The sequence below is a fragment of the Lacerta agilis genome, chromosome 13 (assembly GCF_009819535.1).
Source record: "Lacerta agilis isolate rLacAgi1 chromosome 13, rLacAgi1.pri, whole genome shotgun sequence".
Lineage (NCBI taxonomy): Eukaryota > Metazoa > Chordata > Lepidosauria > Squamata > Lacertidae > Lacerta > Lacerta agilis.
The window spans coordinates 5399298-5421042 of record NC_046324.1 but is presented as its reverse complement, the minus strand read 5'-3'; the positions used below and the strand labels follow the sequence as shown (position 1 = coordinate 5421042).

Genomic DNA, 21745 nt, shown 5'->3' with positions numbered 1-21745 from the left:
ATATGTGTGGGACAGGAAAGAGTGTGTGGCTTTGAGATTTTGAGGATTTTAAAAAATTGACTTTTTCAGTGAGAGGGCTGTGCCCCAGTAGCCCCAGTGGACCAGCCTCCACTGACTTGAATAAAATTTAGCTAGGGTATAAAATGTACATGACATGAACAATGAAGTGCTGGTACGGCATGTGCTGTTTTACTACTCTAAGATCCTTCTTTTTCTATTTTGTTTTTATTACAAATAAAGATGGGACTCACAGTGCTTCAGACCTTTGGAGCCCTTCCAATGGAATGAGCCAGCCTGCCTTTGGTGGAATGCTAGAAAGTTCCTCCTCTCACATGTCACAGTCCGGCAGTTATGGCAGTCGACACACACATGACCGCTTGGTAAGACAGTAACTCTTGATCTTTCAGTATGGTCAGTTGAAACACAGTTGTTAAAGTTTACTATCCTTTAAGAGACTGGTTTTGCTGGATTATGGGTATAAGTAAATTGCCATTTAAACCTTTCGTTGATTGATCTATGATTGCCAAGCATGCGCAAATTTTAATCTGCACAAAAGGACAAAAAGTGTTCACTTTTTAAAAAGCTCCTTAGGTCCTTGTATGTTGCTGTAATACAGAATGGAAAAAGAAAAATTTAACAGGATATTGAGTAAGTGTATTGAATGAATATAATTCTTTGTTATGGAGGTTGATGTTAAGTTACGGTATTATTTATGGGTTTTGATGTTTTCCATACTGAATTTCATTTTCAATATTGCACATACTCCTATTTTGCTATTTCTTTGTAAACCAATTTGTGATCTTTTCTTATTAAAAGCAGCATATAAATACTTGAAATAAATAAAATAAATAATAAAATAGTTTAACCTTGGGGGAAGTTCTTGTTTGTTAATATTGTAAGCTTTTTCTCACTTTCTTCAGTCTTCCTGAACATTCTTATACTGGGTGATGGCAATTTGTCTGAGGAGCCTGTAACTCATAATAAAATAGACAGAAAGCAGTGGCTTAGATTCTGCCAAGTTTTCACATTAAAGGGATGTAAGCAATGATATCCCCCATTAATTTTTTATTTATTGATCTTTTATTTATTGGTGCTGTTTAACTTTTCCATAAATTATCTGGAGTCCAGGGTATATATAATAAGAGAGGCAAATATATCACTCAGAAGATAAAATTCAAAGCAGACCAAAGGGTTCATTTCATTTTTTTATTTGTATGCCGCCTTTCCACAGATTAAAAAAAACAGTGCTCAAGGCAGCTTACAGCATGACAAGATTTACATAATTATAAAAGTCATAAACAATAAATAAACCACATCAAAAAATACACAACCAAATGGAAAACAATTTCCATATAAATCCAAATCTAAAACTAAGAATACAGCATTAATATCACAGTTTAAAATAGGTAAAAAAATAACAGCAATTTAAACAAAAAACCAAAACAAAACAAAAAAACAGAGCCCTCTCTGCTCAGCAGCAGCAGTGGCAGCAGTCCTTTATAGAGCCCATCAAGCCCCGCCCTAGGCCAGGTGGTGAGTGGCAGGAGTCGGGCCCTCAGGCACTGAGCAGGGGAGTCCTCCTGGGTGGCAGCCACAGCCGCAGCAGCTCTTATAGGCCTGTCAGGCCCCGACCTGGGCCAGGTGGTAAGTGGCAGGACTGGGGTTCTCTCCAGAGTGGGTGACTGGCTAACCGAATGGCAGGTGTATTTCATAATAAATAAGTACCAAGTAATAAATGTAGGAACAAAAGATCCCAGACATATTTGTTGATATCATCTAAATTGGCTGTGACTATCCAATAAGTTATCTTGAGGTTCTAATAGAACAGCAAACATCACTTTGGGTTTTATAAGAAATTATAGTTCCGCAAAATATGAATGAGACTACATAAGCCCTACGTTTGTGCCCTGCCCTCCTTGATAGGAGGAGGAGGAGATTGGAAGCTTTTGCTTCCAGTTTTAATATAACCTCAGCTTCCTCTTATACAGTGGTACCTCAGGTTAAGAACTTAATTCGTTCTGGAGGTCTGTTCTTAACCTGAAACTGTTCTTAATAGAGCCTCCCACTGCTGCTGTGCCGCTGCCACGCAATTTCTGTTCTCATCCTGAAGCCGAGGCACTATTTCTGGGTTAGTGGAGTCTGTAACCTGAAGCGTCTGTAACCCGAGGTACCACTGTATCAAGGTGGTTTGTTAGAGCATGGCAGGCTCAAACCATAGTTTCAGATCCTGGCTCTTTCTATACCACAGTTCCAAAAATTCAGGCATAAGCTTCAGTCACCCTCATGTAGCCATTTCACTCCTCATTTTGTGTGAGTAGTAAAACAACCCAGAAAGTTGGAGTTCACCATATTCTCCCATTATGTCCTGGCCGGGAACTGTGGTTAATGGCTTTCAAACAAGTTGGGAGACAGAAGCCAACTTTAAACCATAAGATTTTTATAATCAGAATGCAACCATTGAGGAGCTGGGGTTAATTTACAGCCAGAAGTGGAAGCTTCTAGACTTCACCTCATAGCTTAGGAAGGGGTGGGGACCACAGAACCCTAAGGCTCATTCACTTAGTAGGAAGCATTGTATCTGAATTATCTCTCAATCCATCTGTGGCTGTTAGCCCTAATAGCTAAGGATAGAATCTTGATATTTATGACACGTTTCTAGCCACTCCTGAGCTAGATAAACTTTGGTCTGTTTTAGATAGACTGTTCTGACATTCTTAACTTGCATGTTCTGGTTTACTTTGTATTTTGTTAATACTAACTAAGGCACGTATTTTGGTTGTGACCCCCATTTTCTGCTTTTTCCTAGAGCTATCCCCCACATTCAGTCTCCCCATCGGATATAAATGCCAGTCTTCCTCCGATGTCTAGCTTCCACCGGGGCAGTACCAGCAGTTCATCGTATGTTGCCTCACACACACCACCTGTCAATGGATCAGATAACAACAACATACTGGGTGAGATTTTTTGAATCCCTAAAGCACCATGGGAAGATTATGGCTAATCTAGAGATCTGTATGTCCATGCTGATGTTGTTTAATGGTCCATGTGGACTGTAAAAATGAATGTGTCATTTCACAAGCTTTTGTTGCATCATTTGGGGCTAGAGCATTGTCAGTGCTGACTGCTGGAACTTTGCCTGAAGAGATGGTTCCAGGGCAGGATGGGTGGGTAGCATATTTGGTAGCGTGGAGTACTTTCTAGTGCTGGGCTAATAACTATACAAAGTGAGAACTGGGCTTCCAATTCATTACTTTGTTTTTCACCCAAAGAGCCCAGCCAAAACTTATTCCCCCCTCCTAATGGATTCATTCAAGAATCTAATGTATAGTTCTTAAAAGTGAGGAAACTCTGAAGGTATTGTTCAATTGATGTGGGCATTATTTCTAAAGTACAGAAAACTCCCTATTTAAGTGGGGGTTACACTCCAGTGCACTGCACGTTTAAGTAGAATTGCATATAGTTGAAACACCTTTGAAAAAGCCTGCAAAGTCCTCATCCCACCCCTTTTTGTTACATTTTTGTGATGTTTTCTGGTCACTTCCTGGTTTGGCATGATGCATGTGTGCACAGTTGCCCATATATCAGACACTCCTAAAACGGTGGCTGCCTGTACCCAATTTGGAGCATTTTTTTTTGTAATGCCCAATTTAGTGAATACATTAGTTTTATTACAGAACTTCCGTGAGAAATGCATTAAAATGTTTATTTGTTAAATTGGTATCTCACCTTTTTACCTATCTAAAGGTTTGATTATATTCAAGATATGAAGACTGCACCACTGGAGAAAGGGAAGATTGATCTTGCATTTGAATTTCTGTTCTCAGTAGAATCAGGATGGTGGAGGCCCCCTGATCCCCCATAACAGTGAAGATAATACCCAAGTTGAACTGACCTGGCTCTGGGTTATAGGCTATTTAAGAGTCCTGGGCATGGCCATGTGTCCTGTCCTCTTCATGGTTTTTCACTTGCTGACACAGTCTGGTGGCTTTTATAACTATTCTAAAATTTGTCAATCCTATTGGGGTTTTGTGTATAGCTAAGGAAAGCTCCCCACCCCTTCTCTTGGTATTTACAGCCTAAATCTACCCATAGCTGTCAACTTTTCCATTTTTTTAAGGGAAATTCCCTTATTCCGAATAGGATTCCTCACAAGAAAAGGGAAAAGTTGACAGCTATGAACCTACCTAGCACAACTAAGATGAGGTATGTTCCCAAATATGAAGACTCCCACACACCTGTACCACTGAGAAGAGAAATTCACCAGTGAATCCAATTTTCCCTTATGGTCTTCCCCATATTTTTGCTTTTTAAATCATAGTAATCCTTTTAAGAGAGCATCAGTATTAAATAGCAGCATACCACAATTATCTTCTGCATTAAATCAACATTCACAATGTGTTTTCTTTACAGTCAACAGAGGCAATGCTGCTGGAAGCTCACAGACTGGGGATGCTCTTGGAAAAGCCTTGGCATCTGTAAGCAATCCTATCTGAAGCACTTGCTGGAATAATTTAGGCTGCATGCAAGTTCTTGTCCCTTTGTTTATATCAGGCATATGCGTTGAATATTAGACTGCCACCATCTCTGTTGTCCTTCCTCTTCCAGCAAGCATTTGAAGTGGATATCTTTCTTATTCTGCATTTGTATTGGAATTGTTTAAATTTGTTTCTATTGTTTTATCTCCTGTTGTTTGCTGTCCTGGGCTCCTTTGGGTGGGAAGTGGGATGTAAATTTAATAAATAGACATAGCAGGTTAGGGAACTGTATTTGCTCGAAGAAGAAGTAGGTCAACAGAAGTCTGTCGAAGGTTCCTCTGAAGTGTGGATACTCTCTACCTAACCTGGCATCAAGGAGAAATACTGTGTTATTAGCAGTGTCAAGGGTCTGGAGGGCCAACTTCATGAGCTATTCACTTGTTGAGAGTTATTATTGCCTTGCCTATTGCAGAGCCACACTAAAGTTAACTATTTTGACAGAGGCCATTTTTGCTTGGGTTGGTCAGAATCTGATCCCTGCCCAGCTACCAGTTTTGCTAACAAGGCCCTCTGGAGGAAAAAAAATGGGAGGGAGTAGGCCAAGTTCCTAACCCAAACCCCCAAAGTAAACTTAGTTTGTATGGCTAGGCAGTCGGACAGAGGATGGGAAATGGCAGGGGTGTAGATTTATTGTGTTTGGATGACAGAAGAAGTATGTGTAACTGAAGGGTGGACGTCAGTTGTCGTGGTAACTTAGATCTGTCATCCTGTGCTGTTCTTGGTAGGCCATTCCATAAACCATTTCTTTTCATAGCTGATGGTGATGCATTCCATCTCCTCCAACAGTTCATGCTAAAGTCTGCACACTTGGAATTCTGGTATTTATCCACCTGCTCCCATTGACCCAAACGAGAGTGTCATGCAAGCTATACTTTCTATTGCTCTTCAGGAAGTAGATAGTAATATAAAGGGATCGCGGTGTGTTTGTTCTTGAGTTTTCTTTTTAACCTGGTTCAAAGCACTATGAACTGTTGCTGAAGTAGTTAAATCTTCTTGAAATTGTGAACCTGCTTCTTTTTTCTAGCTTTTGAATATTGTTAGTAGCAACAAAAAGAGTGTCTAATTGTAAAATTCTGGTGGTGTGCCTCATTTCAAAAACAAAAGCCTTTCATGTGTGAATCATCAGAAGATACAGCATTCTTCCTCAGTTTAAGTATTAAAGACCATACAGACCACTATGTGATTAAACATGTAAGGCCAGATAATACGTTTGCAAAGGTTCTTTTATTTTACGTTTAAGCCTGGATAATTGTGGTTTTAATCTCAGAGTAGGCAAGAAAGAGAATTGTACATGAAAGTATTTACACAAAGTTCCCAAAGCCCAACGGATTATACATTGGTTTGGATAATGAACCAGTGTAGATAGAAAGCAAAGAAAATCTGGGTATTTGTGCCATTTGTAATGTGTTTCCCTGAACATTTGCCAAACAATAACCTTTTTAAGATTGTGCCCATGGAGGGTTATATGGCAGGAGAAACATCTGGTTTATTTCAGTGCTTAATGCCAAATCAAAACACTTGGTCTTTAATTTAAAGGAGATCAAAGTGGAGAGCTGTTTAACTTCGTTGATTATATCAAATCTCTTTGTCAGAACCTGTGTTTTGATTCCTACCTCCAAACCAGGGGGGAACAGCCTTTGTGCCGCTTAGATAGCTAAATGGCCAGTAGTCCTTGAACAAAGGAGGAGAAAATGTTTGGAAGTTGACTTTTCCAAGTAATTCCTGAATGGCTTTTGTTGCTTGAGGCCCAGTGACATTAGCATGACAAAGCTTAACTGAAATGTACTCTGAAGTGTTTTAAAACAGTGTGCTAACAGCTCCAAGCCTTGGTGCTGCAGGCTCTCAGTTGTTTAGGCTTTGTGTGGAAGGCTTTTCATTTGGCCAGGCATATTGGCATCCCACTGGTTAGAATGGACCATGACTAATCAAAAGAGGGCTCTTATTTGTTGCAAGAAAATGTGCTAGCAGAATGCCCCAGAAAATTCCTCCTTGGTCATCATCAGCAAAAGTAGCAGCCCTTACTTGAATAAGAAATATTGGTCTCTTATAACTGGGGGCTTTTAAAAATACACTTTTTCTTTTAAAAAGCATCATGTCTGTCCCGATTGTGGTTATATTAGGCTTTGTTCTGCCTTCCCAAGTTTCTTAGATGCTTATTAGAAAGACGATAAAGTGAGTATTATGCATCTGAAACTTACACTTGCATTAGACAGAGATATGAACTGAGATATGAAAGCTAGGAGCTAAGTGGCACCTTAAAACTAGTTTATGGGCACAACAATGGAATGTCTAGGTGCGCTTTTTTAATAACAAGAATACAAAGCTGAAAATGAATTACAGTAATTGCAGCTAAAATATTATGTTCATTTTTCACATGGTCTAGTCCATTGCAAAATGTGCCTAGAACAATGGGAGTTTCGAACACTGGCACTAGAAAATTCTGACTGTTTCAGTGATTGAGAGCTATGGTGCAACTTAACAACTCTGGTTATTCACTTCATTGTGCTAGATTGTTATAAGAATTTTAAGGTCATATATAAAAAATTAAATGTTCATAACTGTATATATAAACATGTCTGAAACCCCACAGATTAGGCCCTGAACAAATTGACCTCAAATATTTCTCTGAAAGGTCAAAGTGGGAAATCTCCCCATTGACTCTTTCCTCACAAATCCTGTCCTCACAAATCCTGTCTTACGGGCACATTCAAGATATGAACAGGGTGTGAGCCTGTGACCTGTGACCTAGATTCAGAAATTAAGTAGTTATAATAACAAAAGAGTGACCAAAACCCAGATAATGCAAACAGGTAACTTGCCAGACAGGAGATAAACAACGCACTCAGATTTCTGTTGGAGACTGCCTTTTCTGTGATGTAGGTATGATGTATCTGGGGGGTGGACTTGGACTCCAGGGCGGGCAATTTAAAATGTCTATATAAGGGTTGCACGCATGGCTCCGGGTCCTCCTCCAAACTCCTGGGGGGGGGGAGCACTCTGTTGCAACAGCTTTTAATAAAGATCAGGAATAATTAGCTGCCTTGCTTTTCACTAGAATTCTGGTCTGTTCTCTATCATTTTCTCATTCTCTATCATTGTGCTCTGCCGGAGGTCCGGGCTCCCTCCCAGAGAAGGACCCCTTTTAACTCTTATTACAAGATCAATTGCACGCTAGGGCATCAATACATGCTTGCTTTCTTTTTTATTCAATCCTCTCACATTACAATATTAAGCAGTCGTATAATAACATACATTGTAAGTTCTATGCACTTTCACACTTCCACAAAAAAGTAAAAGATACATATACAACAATAAATAGAGAAAAAAAGAAAAAAAAGAAAAGAATAATTATAATTATAAAATAAAAACCAATTGAAATCCTTAATTCAAGTAAAGAACCTATACCTATCCGACTTCCTATCAAACCCGACTGTATAGTCAGATCATATCAATGAGTGTACTAGGTCTTGTTCTGTTATCTTCCAGTAAATCATTGTTACATTCTGATATCGACCGGTACCCATTTTACAAATCAAGTCTTTCTTTCTGCTTCCAAAGTAATTCAAATGCTGGCATAGCTCAATACATGCTTTCTAGCCATTTTATTTCCTTCAAAAAATTTCGAACAGAACTATGACCTTGTATGTATTGACAGTTTGCTAATGTATAATAATTAGTTGAAATTACCACATTTGTGCCTTTTCCCCTTTAGATTTATTCACCTGATCACACTAGCAGTAGTTTCCCTTCAAATCCTTCAACACCTGTTGGATCACCATCACCTCTCACAGGTAAGGTCACCTCTCACAGCTAGGCCTGGGTGATATATCGCCCAGGACCAGTATGAGGAGCAGACTGCATGTCAGCTTCACTCAGCTATATCGCTGGTGAAACCACCACCGCTCCTGAGTCCCTCTGCTAGCAGCGCCCGCTGGAGGAAGTCAAGACTCTTGACTCCTCACGCTGAGTGTAACCGCCATCCCACTCTGCCCTCATACAGTGCCGACACAGCTTGTTCCTCCCTCTGCATCTTTAAACTGCTCGGCTGAGGAATGTGAAGCTGTCCTTGCCTGAGCCGAACAGATTTACGGAGCCCCCGATCTGCATGAGCCAGCACTGGATCGTGTGCAAGCAGGGGGAACACTGGGATTGGCTCAGCTGGTGATCAGGAGCCCTCCTGCACCCTGGTTGAGCCATGCAAACAAGCTGCTTTGTCCCAGCCTGCAAGGCGCTGGGGTGAAACCGCCTTAGCTCCTGCAGTGAGAGCTGCAGCAGTTTCACCTGGCACCTTGTGGGCAGAGGCCAATGCAGCTTGTTTTTTCAACATCTCCAGACATCGATGTTGAAAAGCTGATATCACTCAGCCCTACTCACAGCTTTTAGTTAATGACTTCTGGTTAGATTACACATTTTACTCTTTAGTGTATTCTGCATATTCTTCTCAAGCATGGGTGTATGTTTATTTCTTAAGAGAAATTTGGATGTTGCAGTCTGGTTTCACAGAGATACACAGTCTGCCAAATTTCCAACAGGCTGTCAGCTAATTTGGTTTCTCTGCTGATATCACAGCCATAGACACAAGCCTGATAACGAGAGCCCAGAGACCTGCCATGCTCAGCCAGACTGAAAGGGGCCCAGTCATAACTTACCACCATGGGCCATTGCAACAACCTTGCTTTTTAGGGTTCTGGTTTCACCCTAGGTGGTTTGACTTGATGGATTCTATGCTGATGGAGTTTTTTGTTTGTTTTCCTAATCTTAATTAAATGAAGCAAAATCAAGATATAACTGTCATAATGGCTGTTTTTGATAATAGAAACACCTACATTTTAAAGACCTTGGGGCTACAATGCTAAACACACTTAGTTGAGAGTAAACAACATTTAATTCAATGGAATTTACTTTTGAGTCAGCATGCATAGGATAGCATAGTTAGCTACTTTTTAGTTCATTGGCTGCTTAAAATTGCTCTTTAATGAAGTAACTTACAAAAATTGAATATTATCTTCAACTTAGTCCTACTCAGAGTAGACTCATTGAAATTAACCTAATTTAGTCATGTTCGGTGGATCTACCCTGAATAGGACTAACACATAGTACTACTCCTGTTTGAATTTAGAGGCATTTCAGGAAAATCTTGCACAAACAACACAAGATAGTGAGATTGCTTTTAATAATGCTGCACAAACCTTGAGTTTCCTTTTGAAAAAGTGTTTATGTGAAATGTTTGTGTGTGTGTGTGCTGCTATGTTCTGGAAAGGGAAGATGGAATGCTGTGGGTGTTACATTATTGTGCTCTTAAAACAAAATACTCCAAAGGAGTATTGTGAATTGCTTGTAAGAACGGGTTGAGTGGTTGTCTAGTGTGGAGAGGTACTCTCGGCAGCTGCATCATTCTTAGTGGATACTATTGCTTCCATTGATACTAGGGCCTCAGCTGCCAAGTAAATGTTGAACAGCTGTTCAACACACAGAGAATACTTATGAAAGCCCAATTTACTTAAATTTGTTATTTAACAAGGAATTAGAACTAATGGCAGGATGACGTAACTCTTAAAGTATATAGTTCATACAATTTATACAAAAAATCTTTATAGCAATCTCTGTATTGCATTTGCTGCTTGGTGAAATGTCCACACAAGATAGCTGGTGTCTGTTACGCTGAAGCCTAACAATAATCCTGATATATTATAGGTGTGGAGTGTAATAGATTACTTTACTCTTCTTGTATTGCCTGTCTTTCCCCCAAAATGGTGTTATGGCTATAAAAATGAGGCAGTAATTAAACAAGTTGGACAGAGGATAGAATCTCTCTTGTTGAGAAGTTTTCCAGGGTCTGGGTAGAAAATGTTTTTGTTTCATTTATTCAGAAGGATTCAGTCGCTGAGTCCTGAGGATTCTGTAAAAAGGTAAAGGGACCCCTGAGAAAGAGGGTGCAAGGGTGAGTCTTTTGACAAGGCTAATTTCTACATAGGATTCCTGTTTTTGGCAGAGTGTTGGACTTGTCAGTCATAACTTTTCTGATGTAATATGTTGGCTCTGAGTGCTGCATTCATTTAAAATAATTCATGCTATTTAAAGGAACTCATGATTTCATGCCAATTTGATCTTATTCCATGTTAGGCTCTCAGGAGGTTATTTCATCTGCCTTGATTTAGGGTCATAGCAAAGAGTATCCAGCATTTGGGAAACATCACTAGATATTCAGTTGCTAACTGCACTAGAATATTCATTGCTTCCCCATCTGCTTTAATCATTTTATTGTAAACTGCCCTAAGATTTCCCCCCTCCCTCTTGATGGGCAGCATCCATTGTTTTCTAAATAAGTAAATAACATTTGTGTTGGTGCATATTTGTCTCTCTTGGGAAACTACCATACTATCTAGGAAACTCCCAGCATCTGTGATAGAATTCTAGGACATAGGAAGCTGCCTTATACAGAATTAGACCACTAGACCATCTAGCACACAGTATTGTGTACTCAAACCAGCAACAGTTTTCCATGGTTTCAGGAAGGAGCATTTCCAAGCTCTACCTGGAGATCCCATTGGGGATTGAACATGGGACCTTGTACATGCAAAGCATGTGCTCTGCCACTGAGCTACACTCCTTCCCAAAGCTCAAGTTTTAGAAGCTAAGAAGTCTTGTGTTACAAATGATGTGCAACTTCACTTTACTACAGTAAATTGTCTTTCTTGTTTTCTGTTTCTCCTGCCTGCATCAGAATTTCTTTTGGTTTGTTTGTTTTTTTGACAGGTGCCAGTCAGTGGTCAAGGACTGGAGGACAAGCCCCTTCCTCTCCAAACTATGAAAATTCTCTGCACTCTTTGGTAAGAATGGTTGTTGAGGTTTTTCTCCCTCCCTCTTGAAACCAGAATCCCGGGTCATCCAATAAAGCTGACTAGTGGAAGATGCAAACAGGAAGCACTAGTTTGCACAACACAATGTTAAACTATGGAATTTGCTACCACACAATGTGGTAATGGCCATCAACCTGAATGGCTTTAAAAAGGACTAGACAAATCAATGGAGGATAAAACTACCAGTGGCTACAAGTCATGATGGCACCTTTTATCTCCAAGATCAGAGGCAGCATGCTTCTGAATACCAGTTGGGGAATAACACCAGGAGAAGTTTATTGCCCCCTCGCCTGCCTGTGAGATTCCCATAGGCCTCTGTTTATCCCTGTGAGAAACAGATTGCTAGAATGAGTAGGCCTTTTTCTGTTCTTCTGTGTTGTGTGCTACGTAGAAATGGCACATAGCCTTTGGTCAGGATTCTGAGGACTTCCACTTGCAGGCAACTAATAATCAAGTACAGCTGGAAGTACAATGTTAGGAAATGGGGTGGTGGGGGTTGAACGAAGACCTACAATGATTAAAAAATAATAATAACATTTTTCATGCAACTAACAAATAAGAATATTCTGTTACTGCCATACATTTTACTAATAAATGTAAGCAGTGTGTGGGAATTAGGTTTCTAATGTTACTATAGTATTCAGTATTTTATCTTCTCATTTCTCAGTATAATTTAAATCTTTGTTGAACTAACTTAACTAACCACTGAGGCTATCACACATACCAGCTGTTGATATCACCTCTTTAAAATTACTTAACCTGTGCTTTGCTTCTTGTTCTGTCTTGACTTTGCCAGAAAAATCGAGTTGAGCAACAACTTCACGAGCATTTGCAAGATGCTATGTCATTCTTAAAGGATGTCTGTGAGGTACTATTTCTCTTCAGATGGTGCCTTTTTGTTTTTCCAGTTAACACTACTTACAGATTCTTTCATAAAGTAGCAGTAAATACCATATAGTATAGTATGGCAACCTTTGCCAATCAGCTGCCCTTCAGATATTTTGGACTAGAACTCCTATCAGTCTTAGCCATCTTGGGGAATTTTTGCTCCAAAACATGTGGAGGGTGCTAGTTTGGTGAAAGCTGTAGATAACACATTTCCTTCAACCATTTTGTTATGTCACTTCGTAGAGAGTTGCCAAGGTTAAGCTGATTTTTGTCTACTGTGTTTAAATAAACAATAAACCTAAGTTAAGGACAGTAAAACGCCATAGTGCAGTGGCTAGAGTGTTGGTTTTCGATACAGAAAATCTAGATTCAAAATCCCCACACTGCCACAAAATTCACTTAGCCTAATGCAAGCTACTATTTCAGCCTCACCTATATTTACAGGATGGTAGTTTTGAAATACTGTTCTGAGCTCTTTGGGAAAGTGACAGCTTGAAAGAAGAAATCCTAACTTCCTTTTTTAAAAAAAAAAAAAAAAGGAGGGGGGAGAAATCCAAATTTCCTTTTGGTATGTAAATTGTATTTGGATTGAGCTCAGATTAATTTCTAAAATGTTTGCTTTATCATAGCTATCAAATTAGGTGGGTTTTAGGGCTAAAGGACTGTGAGTTGTCTTAAGGACAGTTTTTGATCTTTATGGCTTAGTTGGGAAGGAGTTTGTAGGGTGGGTTGGATTTGTACCTGGGTCTTCAGTATTTTATCTACTCCACCAGTCATTTGCTGACTAAAAGGCCAACATTTGGCTGAAAAGGCCAACATTTCATTTCAGCAAAATTATGCAGCAATTTTATTTTTAAATCCAAATTGGGATTTTGACATTTTTGCTGATTTTTCTTTCTTCAAGCTGCATCCTAAAATATCAAATAGCATTAATCTTACAAATAACCGAATGTTGAAAAACATCCTTTTCTTTTTTTAGACAGAAGTAATTCCACATCCTCTCCAATCAGCTACCTGCCCCCACTACCCACCTATTTGTTTATAGTGCTGCTTAGCTGCGTTTGAAATTCTTTTGATATTGCATTTCACTTGCCTTTCATGTCTTCCATTGTAGAAAGCATGACAGTATATAATGGATTTAGCAGATGTGTACAATAAATGACCTTCGTGCTCCTTCTAAATCCTAACAGCAGTCCCGGATGGAGGATCGCTTGGACAGACTCGATGATGCCATCAATGTGCTGAGGAGCCATGCGGTGGGGCCTTCAACGAGCCTGCCGAGCGCCCATGGAGAGATACATAGTTTACTGGGATCTTCCCACAATGGGCCAGTTAGTAGTTTGAACTCAAATTATGGAGCATCCAGCCTTGTAACCACCAGTCGGCAAGCCTCAATAGTAAGTAGCTATTTAATCTACTGAATATGTTAAACTGACTCTTGATTTATAATAATATTTAATAATAATATTTATTATTTGTACCCCGCCCATCTGGCTGGATTTCCCCAGCCACTCTGGGCGGCTTCCAACAGAAACCAAATACAAAAATATCAAACATTAAAAACTTCCCTAAAAAGGGCTGCCTTCAGGTTTTTTCTGAATGTCAGGTAGTTGTTTATTTCCCTGACCTGTGATGGGAGGGCGTTCCACAGGGCGGGCGCCACTACCGAGAAGGCCCTCTGCCTGGTTCCCTGTAGTTTTGCTTCTCGCAGTGAGGGAACCGACAGAAGGCCCTCGGCGCTGGATCTCAGTGTCCGGGCTGAATGATGGGGGTGGAGACGCTCCTTCAAGTATACAGGACCGAGGCCGTTTAGGGCCTCGGTCCTGTATACTTAATATATATTTAATTTTTAGTAGAATTGAAGTTTGAAGATTTGATGTTATACATTAGTGACATCTGTCAGAAACCAAACTAGTGATAGTGATTGTGGAAGAAGAAATGGCAGCCTGGTGCATCTGCTGGTAGTTCCCATTTGGAAGGAATGTAGAAGGTGGGGAAGGGAGAGCAGAAAGAGGCGAACAGCTAAAGTGGTTTGCCTGGTGAACGCTCCGTAAAATCCTGCTGCTTTGACCGATACAGAAACCAGAGACTTTTGCTAATAGTACTTGAGCTTATATATATGATTTTTCCAGATGTTTAATAATTGGCAGGCCATGTTCTGCTTGAAGTAGCAAACATGGAGATTGAACTGGGAAAGCAGTCAAGGAGGATAGAATTGGTCTCAAGTGTTCTGGGTTGGAAAAATGGTTATAAAATGCAACCAACTTCTAGTAACATATGCTGGCAAACAAGCCTGGAAAGAAGCTGCTAGTATGTGAAACCAGGTTGTGCCCAAACTCAGAATGTAAATGTAATGACTTTGAGCACAGCTGTAGTTTATGTTACAATGCTTTCCTATTGTTTTACTAATCTTCTCCCTCATCCCCAGAAGAGAGAAGTATCTCACTCTCATTAATACATACATGAATTATTCTACATAAACTGGATTTCAGACACTGAAATCATTGTGTAAGAAAAGGATATCGCAGATTTGCTTCTGTTCATTTCTCCCCTCAGTTTAGGTTGGCATGATTTTCAAAGCTGCTGGCTATTCTGAGAATGTTTCCTTTTAAACAGGTTCACAGCTGGGTATTTCTTAATGAAGGCAGGATTTCACCTCCCATCAAAGTAGTTGGTGAAGGGGTACAATATATAAAACAGAATGACTTTCACTTTTTCCATTAACACATCAGAGTTCCATTTATATTAATACTGTTAAGCATCAAGGAGACTAGCTGGTTTCCTGTTAAACTTTTTTTCCCCCAGTGGCATATTTGGCTTCAGGCATTCATAGAATTTCATGATACACATTATCAGCAGGCTACGTTTAAGATTCTAGAGTTGGAAGGGCCCCTGAGGATCATCTAGTCCAACCCCATGTGATGCAGAAATCTCAACTAAAGCATCTATGGCAGATGGCCATCCAGCCTTTGTTTAAAAACCTTCAAGGAAAGAGAGTCCACAAACACCCGAGGCAGACCATTCCACTATCAAACAGCTCTTGCTGTCAGAAATGTACACATCAACACTGGTTTCCTTAGATGCCTCCCACTATTCTTTCTTGTTGGAATTGTGTGCATTTGGGCCTTCAATATTACAACTTGAAGAAGCTCCCATCCATCTTGGACTCTCTTTTCTGACCATGGGATCTCACCCAGTTGTTCCTTAAGCTTTTGAAATTGGGCCTTCTTAAAGTCCAGAGTGCATGTCCGACTACACTCAGCTTTCCCATGCCTCCATATCACAAAACCCTGGAGGACATGATCACTTCCTCTCAAGTTTCCCAGTACATTGGTACCTTGGTTTACGAACTTAATCTGTTCCGGAAATCCGTTCTTAAACCAAAACCGATCTTAAACCGAGGCGCGCTTTCCCTAATGAGGCCTCCCGCCGCCAGTGCCCTTCCACCGTTTGGATTCCGTACTTAGACTGAGGTAAAGTTCTCAAACTGGGGCACGTTATTTCCGGTTTTGCGGAGTTTGTTAACCGAATTGTTCTTAAACCGAGGTACCTCTGTACCTCCATTTCATTGATTAGTTCCTCCCTGTTGGTGAGGACCAGGTCCAAGACATATGATTCCTTTGTTGCTTCTTCCACCTTCTGGGAAATGAAATTGACAGCAAGGCAATGGAGGAATTTGTCGGTCCTTACATTCTTGGCAATGTTTGAGTTCCAACAATATCAGGGAAGTTGAATTCTCCCATGACCGCTATATTTCTCCTTTTCGAATGTTTGGTAATCTGCTCTAGAAAGGCACCATCTAAGACTTGGCAGTCTGACTTGGCAGTCTATAGCAGACACCCGCAGTAAGGCCACTGTTGTTTCTCTCTCCTACAGTTTTTACCCATATTCTCTCAATCTGCTTTCCATGCTCCAGGTCATGGATTTATTCACAAGTGTTGTTGTTGTTGTTGTTCAGTCGTTCAGTCGTGTCCGACTCTTTGTGACCCCATGGACCAGACCACACCAGGCACACCTATCCTTCCTTAAAATATAATGCCACTCCTCCCTCCTTCCTGTATGATTGGCTTGAAACTAGAATGCCTTTGTTACTCATGCATTTTGGTGCAGAGAGAAGCTGTAATGAAGAAGGAAATAAAGTGTGTGGTGGGGGGGGAGGGAACTGAACACTTCACACTGGAAAAGTAGGTTAAATGGGGAACTTGGTTATGAGTTTATGAAACTCACTGACCAGGCTTATATGGGAAGTAAAAGACTGTCTTCTTAATCTGATGCAAGGCTCTGGGTATATTTTCGCCTTCCACTTTGCCCCTCTCTGCATATATCCTAAGAGTTTATTTCTTCTGGTACCCCTAATTGGATTCCTTTTTGTTTCTATTGGTCCATGTTGCCCTGGCCATTTGTAGAAAGGATATTGAGGTTTTCTGGAACTCAGCCAGCTATGTATCCATTCATTGCAGATGTGCTCTGGTGGAACAAACTAACCACTGAAATACAGAAGAAGAGAGAGAAGCTGCATTTGTTGTGGTCAGCAAAGAGCAAAATGTCAAACTCTGATATTCCTGTGGGTATCAGGCTTCTTACCCTTGACAATTAAATTTTAATACTCTTCTAACTTGATCTTCTTGGACTGCTACCAAAGTCCTAATTAGGATGATTTTTGTTTTTGTGTATTTCTTACAAAAGGTGTCTTCATGGAGTAAGTGTTTGCCATATTCGCAAACACTTTGCATCCAACTTCTGCAGTGTTTGGGCATCATGGCTGCAACCTGCATCCTTCAATCTGCACACAGTGCTTAGTGATGCTGTTTGTTCAGCTTGTTTCTTTCTGTTATTGTTTTCTCTTTCCCATTCCCTTGCATGGTTCTGTTTTTGTGTTTTGATTTTTAGGGTTGAGGAGTTATTTCTGCTCTGCCAGTTTGATCTGGAGGAGCAAAAGTAAGAACCAATTTCTTTCTTTTTTTGAACTACATATTGGGTGTAGACATTGTGATTTATGTAGAAGATGCAGTCATGGTCTGTGTGTATCACTGGAAACTTGTCCTGAATCCCCATTTAATTCAGAAATGATGGGCTCTACATCATAGGTACTAAGGGAGAAATAGACTGGTGGGTCTTGTATAGGATTGTCTTCAGTGGTGATAGAAAATGTCCTCTGACTAGTGCAAGAAGACATGCTAATATTGGTGAACATTAAGAGTGTAGCTCTTAATCAAATATAACATTATGAAAGTAATAATGTTATAAGGCCAAACCTCCTTGCCCCTCTCATCACTTCTGAAGCACCAGGGAGGAAGAGCTAAGGTTTTCTCATTCTAGCTTGCTCTCTAAGAAGAAACTGTAGAGGGTTCACCAGTCGGATATGGAGTCATCATCCACAGCTGAGCAGCCTGAATCCCTTGGCCTGAGTGAGAGATGGGTGCCTAGTAGTTTCTTCTCCATATAATTTTTGTTGATGGAATTCTGACTGCTCTCAGCCGATAGAATGCCTAGGACAAAGCCTTCTATGCTGGCTGGGTCTGAAAGAAGTTGTAGTTCTAAACATCTGGAGAACGCTAGGTTGGGGGAGATAGTGTATGCTGGCTGATGACATAGGAAAGTTTGCCCTTCTGAGTAAACCTTGGCCAAAAAAAGTTCATTAAGATTTAGCAATATATTTTGGACATCCCATTGCAGCTCATTTTAACTTATTAACTCTTACAAAAAATAATTAAATTTCCTTGAAAATGTCCTTGGCAGAAGAAACAAGGAAATGAGTAATGTAAGTCTTATTTTTTATGACTTGCATAACCAGGCATGGTTTTATTGTAACACTTGCTTAAGTTTTCTGCCAGCTTTTAAAAAAAAAAACATTTCCTGCATTTCTGCTTAATTGTTGTTTTGGTGTGTTCTGTTGTGCTGTCTGTTATACTTTCTCTGTTCTTTACTCAATGAACATTTTAAATCTTAAAAGCAACCCACCATTTTGCTTTCTATTTCATGTTTGGAAGCATACATTACTGTTAGATTCCATTGTGCTTTAGGGGGAAAGCCTGGCATTGGCATGAACTAGAATAACTTTAAGCTGAAGTAGGAAGCAGAGTCCTTCACTAGCTCTCTTGCCAGACATGTTGAGCACTTCCAAGTAAGTTGGCTGTCTCTCTATACTTTGACGTATTTCCTTTTGTACTTGGTACTCAATAACAAGTTAGAGTCCTGTTTTGCAAGCTGCTTGAACATGCTGTACTTTTCTCGGTCCACTGCAAGAAATGTATAGTGCAGGGGTTGCTAGTGCAGCACCCACAGGTGCCAGTGTCGCACCTGATAAGGTCTCAGTAAATATCCCCTCAAAAATCTGCGATGCATGGGAGACAGTTTGTTCTTTATGCTTGATCCTGTGTTCATAGGCTTGGCTTTGCCTACATGGAAGTGCCCCCTTAAATGGGCCCTCATTTTGTTGGATGCCAGGATTGTTTTCAACAGGGGAGTTGTCCTTTGCGCTCTCTTTTTGTCACCTTGATCAGTTGTGAAACCTACTGGTTTCAGTGTCAGTTATTTTAGGATTGCTACATTAGAGTGAGGGTTGAGTAGTCCAGACTAGGTTTGCTCTAAACTATGGCTTAGTGTGATGTCTGAACACTGCCAATATTGTTGCAAAGTTAACATTCTTGCCATGTTTTGAAATTCCAAAAGTTAATATTTCCTGAAGTATCTTATTAAGAAAATAACTGTTTGAATTGAGTTGATGATCTAATATGGTTTAGTTCATCAACCTGAGAACTAATTTAAGTGAATTTGATATTGTACTTGGTTAACATGCCTGGGTGGTTCTGCTGGTTAGAGCATGGTGCTGAGAATGCCAAGCTTGCAAGTTTGATCGCTGAATGGGACAGCTGAATATTCCTGCATTGCAGGGGGTTGGACTAGATGATCCTTAGGATCCCTTCCAACGCTACAATTCTATGATTCTATGTCTTACATTACTGTGTAAATATTTTGCCAGGAATGTCATTAAAAAAAATTCTTGAATCCCCTATCATATGTTCCTAGAAGTTCAACTTCACTTTCAAAGTTTCCAGACTGTTTTCTGAATCTATGATTTGATTTGTCTGTCATTGTTAGATTAGTCTTAGATTTTAACATTATCAAGAATCTGGTAGCTGTTAGATTTGGACATTGCTTGAAGAATAAAATTTTAATAACGTTCTGTAGCTACTTCGCCCCTAAGACTTCTCATGATTAGCAGCTTGAATGTTATTTGGATTTTAGCATAACTAGAATATAGATATACAAAACTTATAGGAGAGAATTTAACAAAGTTTTATTTTTAACCCTCCTCCCCGGAGAGTTTCACACTTTCTTCATATAAAAACTTGTTTGCATTTCTATTTCTATCTGTTGACTTGATATTATTGTAAAACTTTACACTAACCTGAGGCATGGTTCTATGTTAAAAGGAAAATAAGAGCATCTAGAAAATATTTCACTAGTATGCATCTGTCTTTGTAGAAGAATCTTGCATTGGGAAAGTAACACAACAAATCAGGATGAATTGGAGCTCAAAGGAAACAGTAAATTAAAGCATGAACTTGCATAAGGGTATTTATCTCTGTCTCAGTAAAACCCACACTAAATGTTAAAGGGAAAAGCTGCATTAATTACTCAAGAGGGATTCAAAGCTCAGCAGTTTACTAGGCTTGAAGGATTTACTGAAAAGCAGGGGTTCTCATGTGTAACTGTGGGCAATAAACCTATTTAATTAAAGGCTTAATCTTTTAGCTGCTGTTCTCTGCTATTTATTCCTATAAAAAAGCTTCATCTCTAGACTATAGTGGTGTGCTTGATTGCATGCCCCCCCTTTTAGGTTTACATTTGTGTGTTAAAGGGTGGAGGGAGGGGGATGACCTTTGACCTGCCAAACCTATTAGCATAGACCTTCCAGTGCCAGCAACCAAGGGTTCATTGTGAAGCATGTCAGCGATCCTGGCAGCAAATCAGCAAAAAATGTATGATATTGACACTGATGTTGCAAGAAGGGATCTCTCATGAGGGGTGAGGAGACGAACTCTTAAAACCCAACTCTCAACCCTTGAGATGTGTTAGAACCTTCAGAAGACATCTGAAGGCAGTCCTGTATCGGGAAGTGCTTAATATTTAATGCTTTTAATGCTTTTAATGTTTAATTGTGCTTTTATATATGCTGGAAAATGCCTAGAGTGGCTGGGGCAACCCCCTAAGGTGGGTGGGGTACAAATAATAAAATGGTTGTTGTTGCAAGGCCAGGTTGCTCACCGGAGCAAGACGGTTTGAGCATATTTCACCAATCCTGGTTCGACTGCACCAGCTACCAATTATTTCCCGGGCTCAATTCAAAGTGCTGGTTTTGACCTATAAAGCCTTAAACTGCTCAGGACCGCAATACCTCAAGGACTGCCTCTTTCCATATGAACCCACCCGCACCCTGAGATCATCTTCTGAGGCTCTTCTTTGTGTGCCTCCTCCAAAAGATATCCAGAGGGTGGCAACATGAGAACTGGCCTTTTCTGCAGTGACTCCCCGTCTGTGGAATGTTCTCCCCAGGGAGGTTCGTCTGGCGCCTTCATTATACACCTTTAGGCGCTATGCAAAAACATTCCTGTTTAACCAGGCCTTTGGTTGATCTGATTGACATCCTATGCCCTTTTTAAAATGTGTTGGGGGGTTATTGGGTGGTTGTTGTTTTTATTTTGATTATGTACTTTGTGGTTTTATATTCTGAGACCTGCAGGTATAGGGTGGTATATAAATTCTAATAAGAATAAGAACAGGACCTTGGCTGTGTGAAGTGATATTATTGCCCTTCCCATTTACTTTCAACTTCACTTCTCTTGAATCTTCTTCAATTAATGGTAGAAGCATTGTGTCCTAGGAGGGGAGCCATAACTCTGCATTGGCCGCATGAGCATAAGAGCATCAGAAGAGCCTGCTAGATCAGGCTAATGGCCCATCTAGTCTAGCGTCTTGTTCTCATAGCCACCAACCAAATGCTTGTGGAAAAACTTCAAGCAGGATTCAAGCACAACAGCACTTCCCTCTCTTGTGGTTTCCAGCAGCTGGTATTCAGAAACATTATTGCCTCTGACTGTGAAGGCAGAGCATAGCCATCATGGCTAGTAGCTACTGATAGCTTTGTCCTCCATGAATTTATCTAATCCTCTTTTAAAGCCATTTAATTGGGTGGCCACCACTACCTCTTGTTGTGTAAATTCAATAGCAGATTTAACTATGTAGTATGTGAAGAAGTACTTTCTTCTGTCCCGAATCTTCCAATATTCAGCTTTATTGAATGTACACAAGTTCTAATGCTATGCAAAAAGAAAAACTTTTCTTCTTCCTTCTCCATGCCATACATAATTTTATAAACGCCTATCATGTCACCTCTTATTTGCCTTTTCTCTGGACTAAAGAGCCCAAAATGCTGTCACCTTTCCGCACAAGGAGTTG

At 40.1% G+C, this 21745-nt stretch overlaps 1 protein-coding gene across 24 annotated transcripts in view; it reads left to right on the top strand.

The window, feature by feature from the left end:
- Positions 1 to 21745, top strand: part of TCF12 (transcription factor 12) — a 135289-nt gene that overhangs the window by 101846 nt on the left and 11698 nt on the right. For 16 of the 24 annotated variants that reach the window (XM_033166654.1, XM_033166649.1, XM_033166661.1 and 13 more), the window contains 7 exons: positions 241 to 380; positions 2807 to 2954; positions 4411 to 4475; positions 8248 to 8326; positions 11292 to 11365; positions 12192 to 12263; positions 13474 to 13680. In XM_033166654.1, the coding sequence (XP_033022545.1) occupies positions 241 to 380; positions 2807 to 2954; positions 4411 to 4475; positions 8248 to 8326; positions 11292 to 11365; positions 12192 to 12263; positions 13474 to 13680 (785 nt within the window). The remainder of the gene's footprint in view (positions 1 to 240; positions 381 to 2806; positions 2955 to 4410; positions 4476 to 8247; positions 8327 to 11291; positions 11366 to 12191; positions 12264 to 13473; positions 13681 to 21745) is intronic. The other 8 variants (XM_033166664.1, XM_033166663.1, XM_033166658.1 and 5 more) reach the window with 3 other exon arrangements.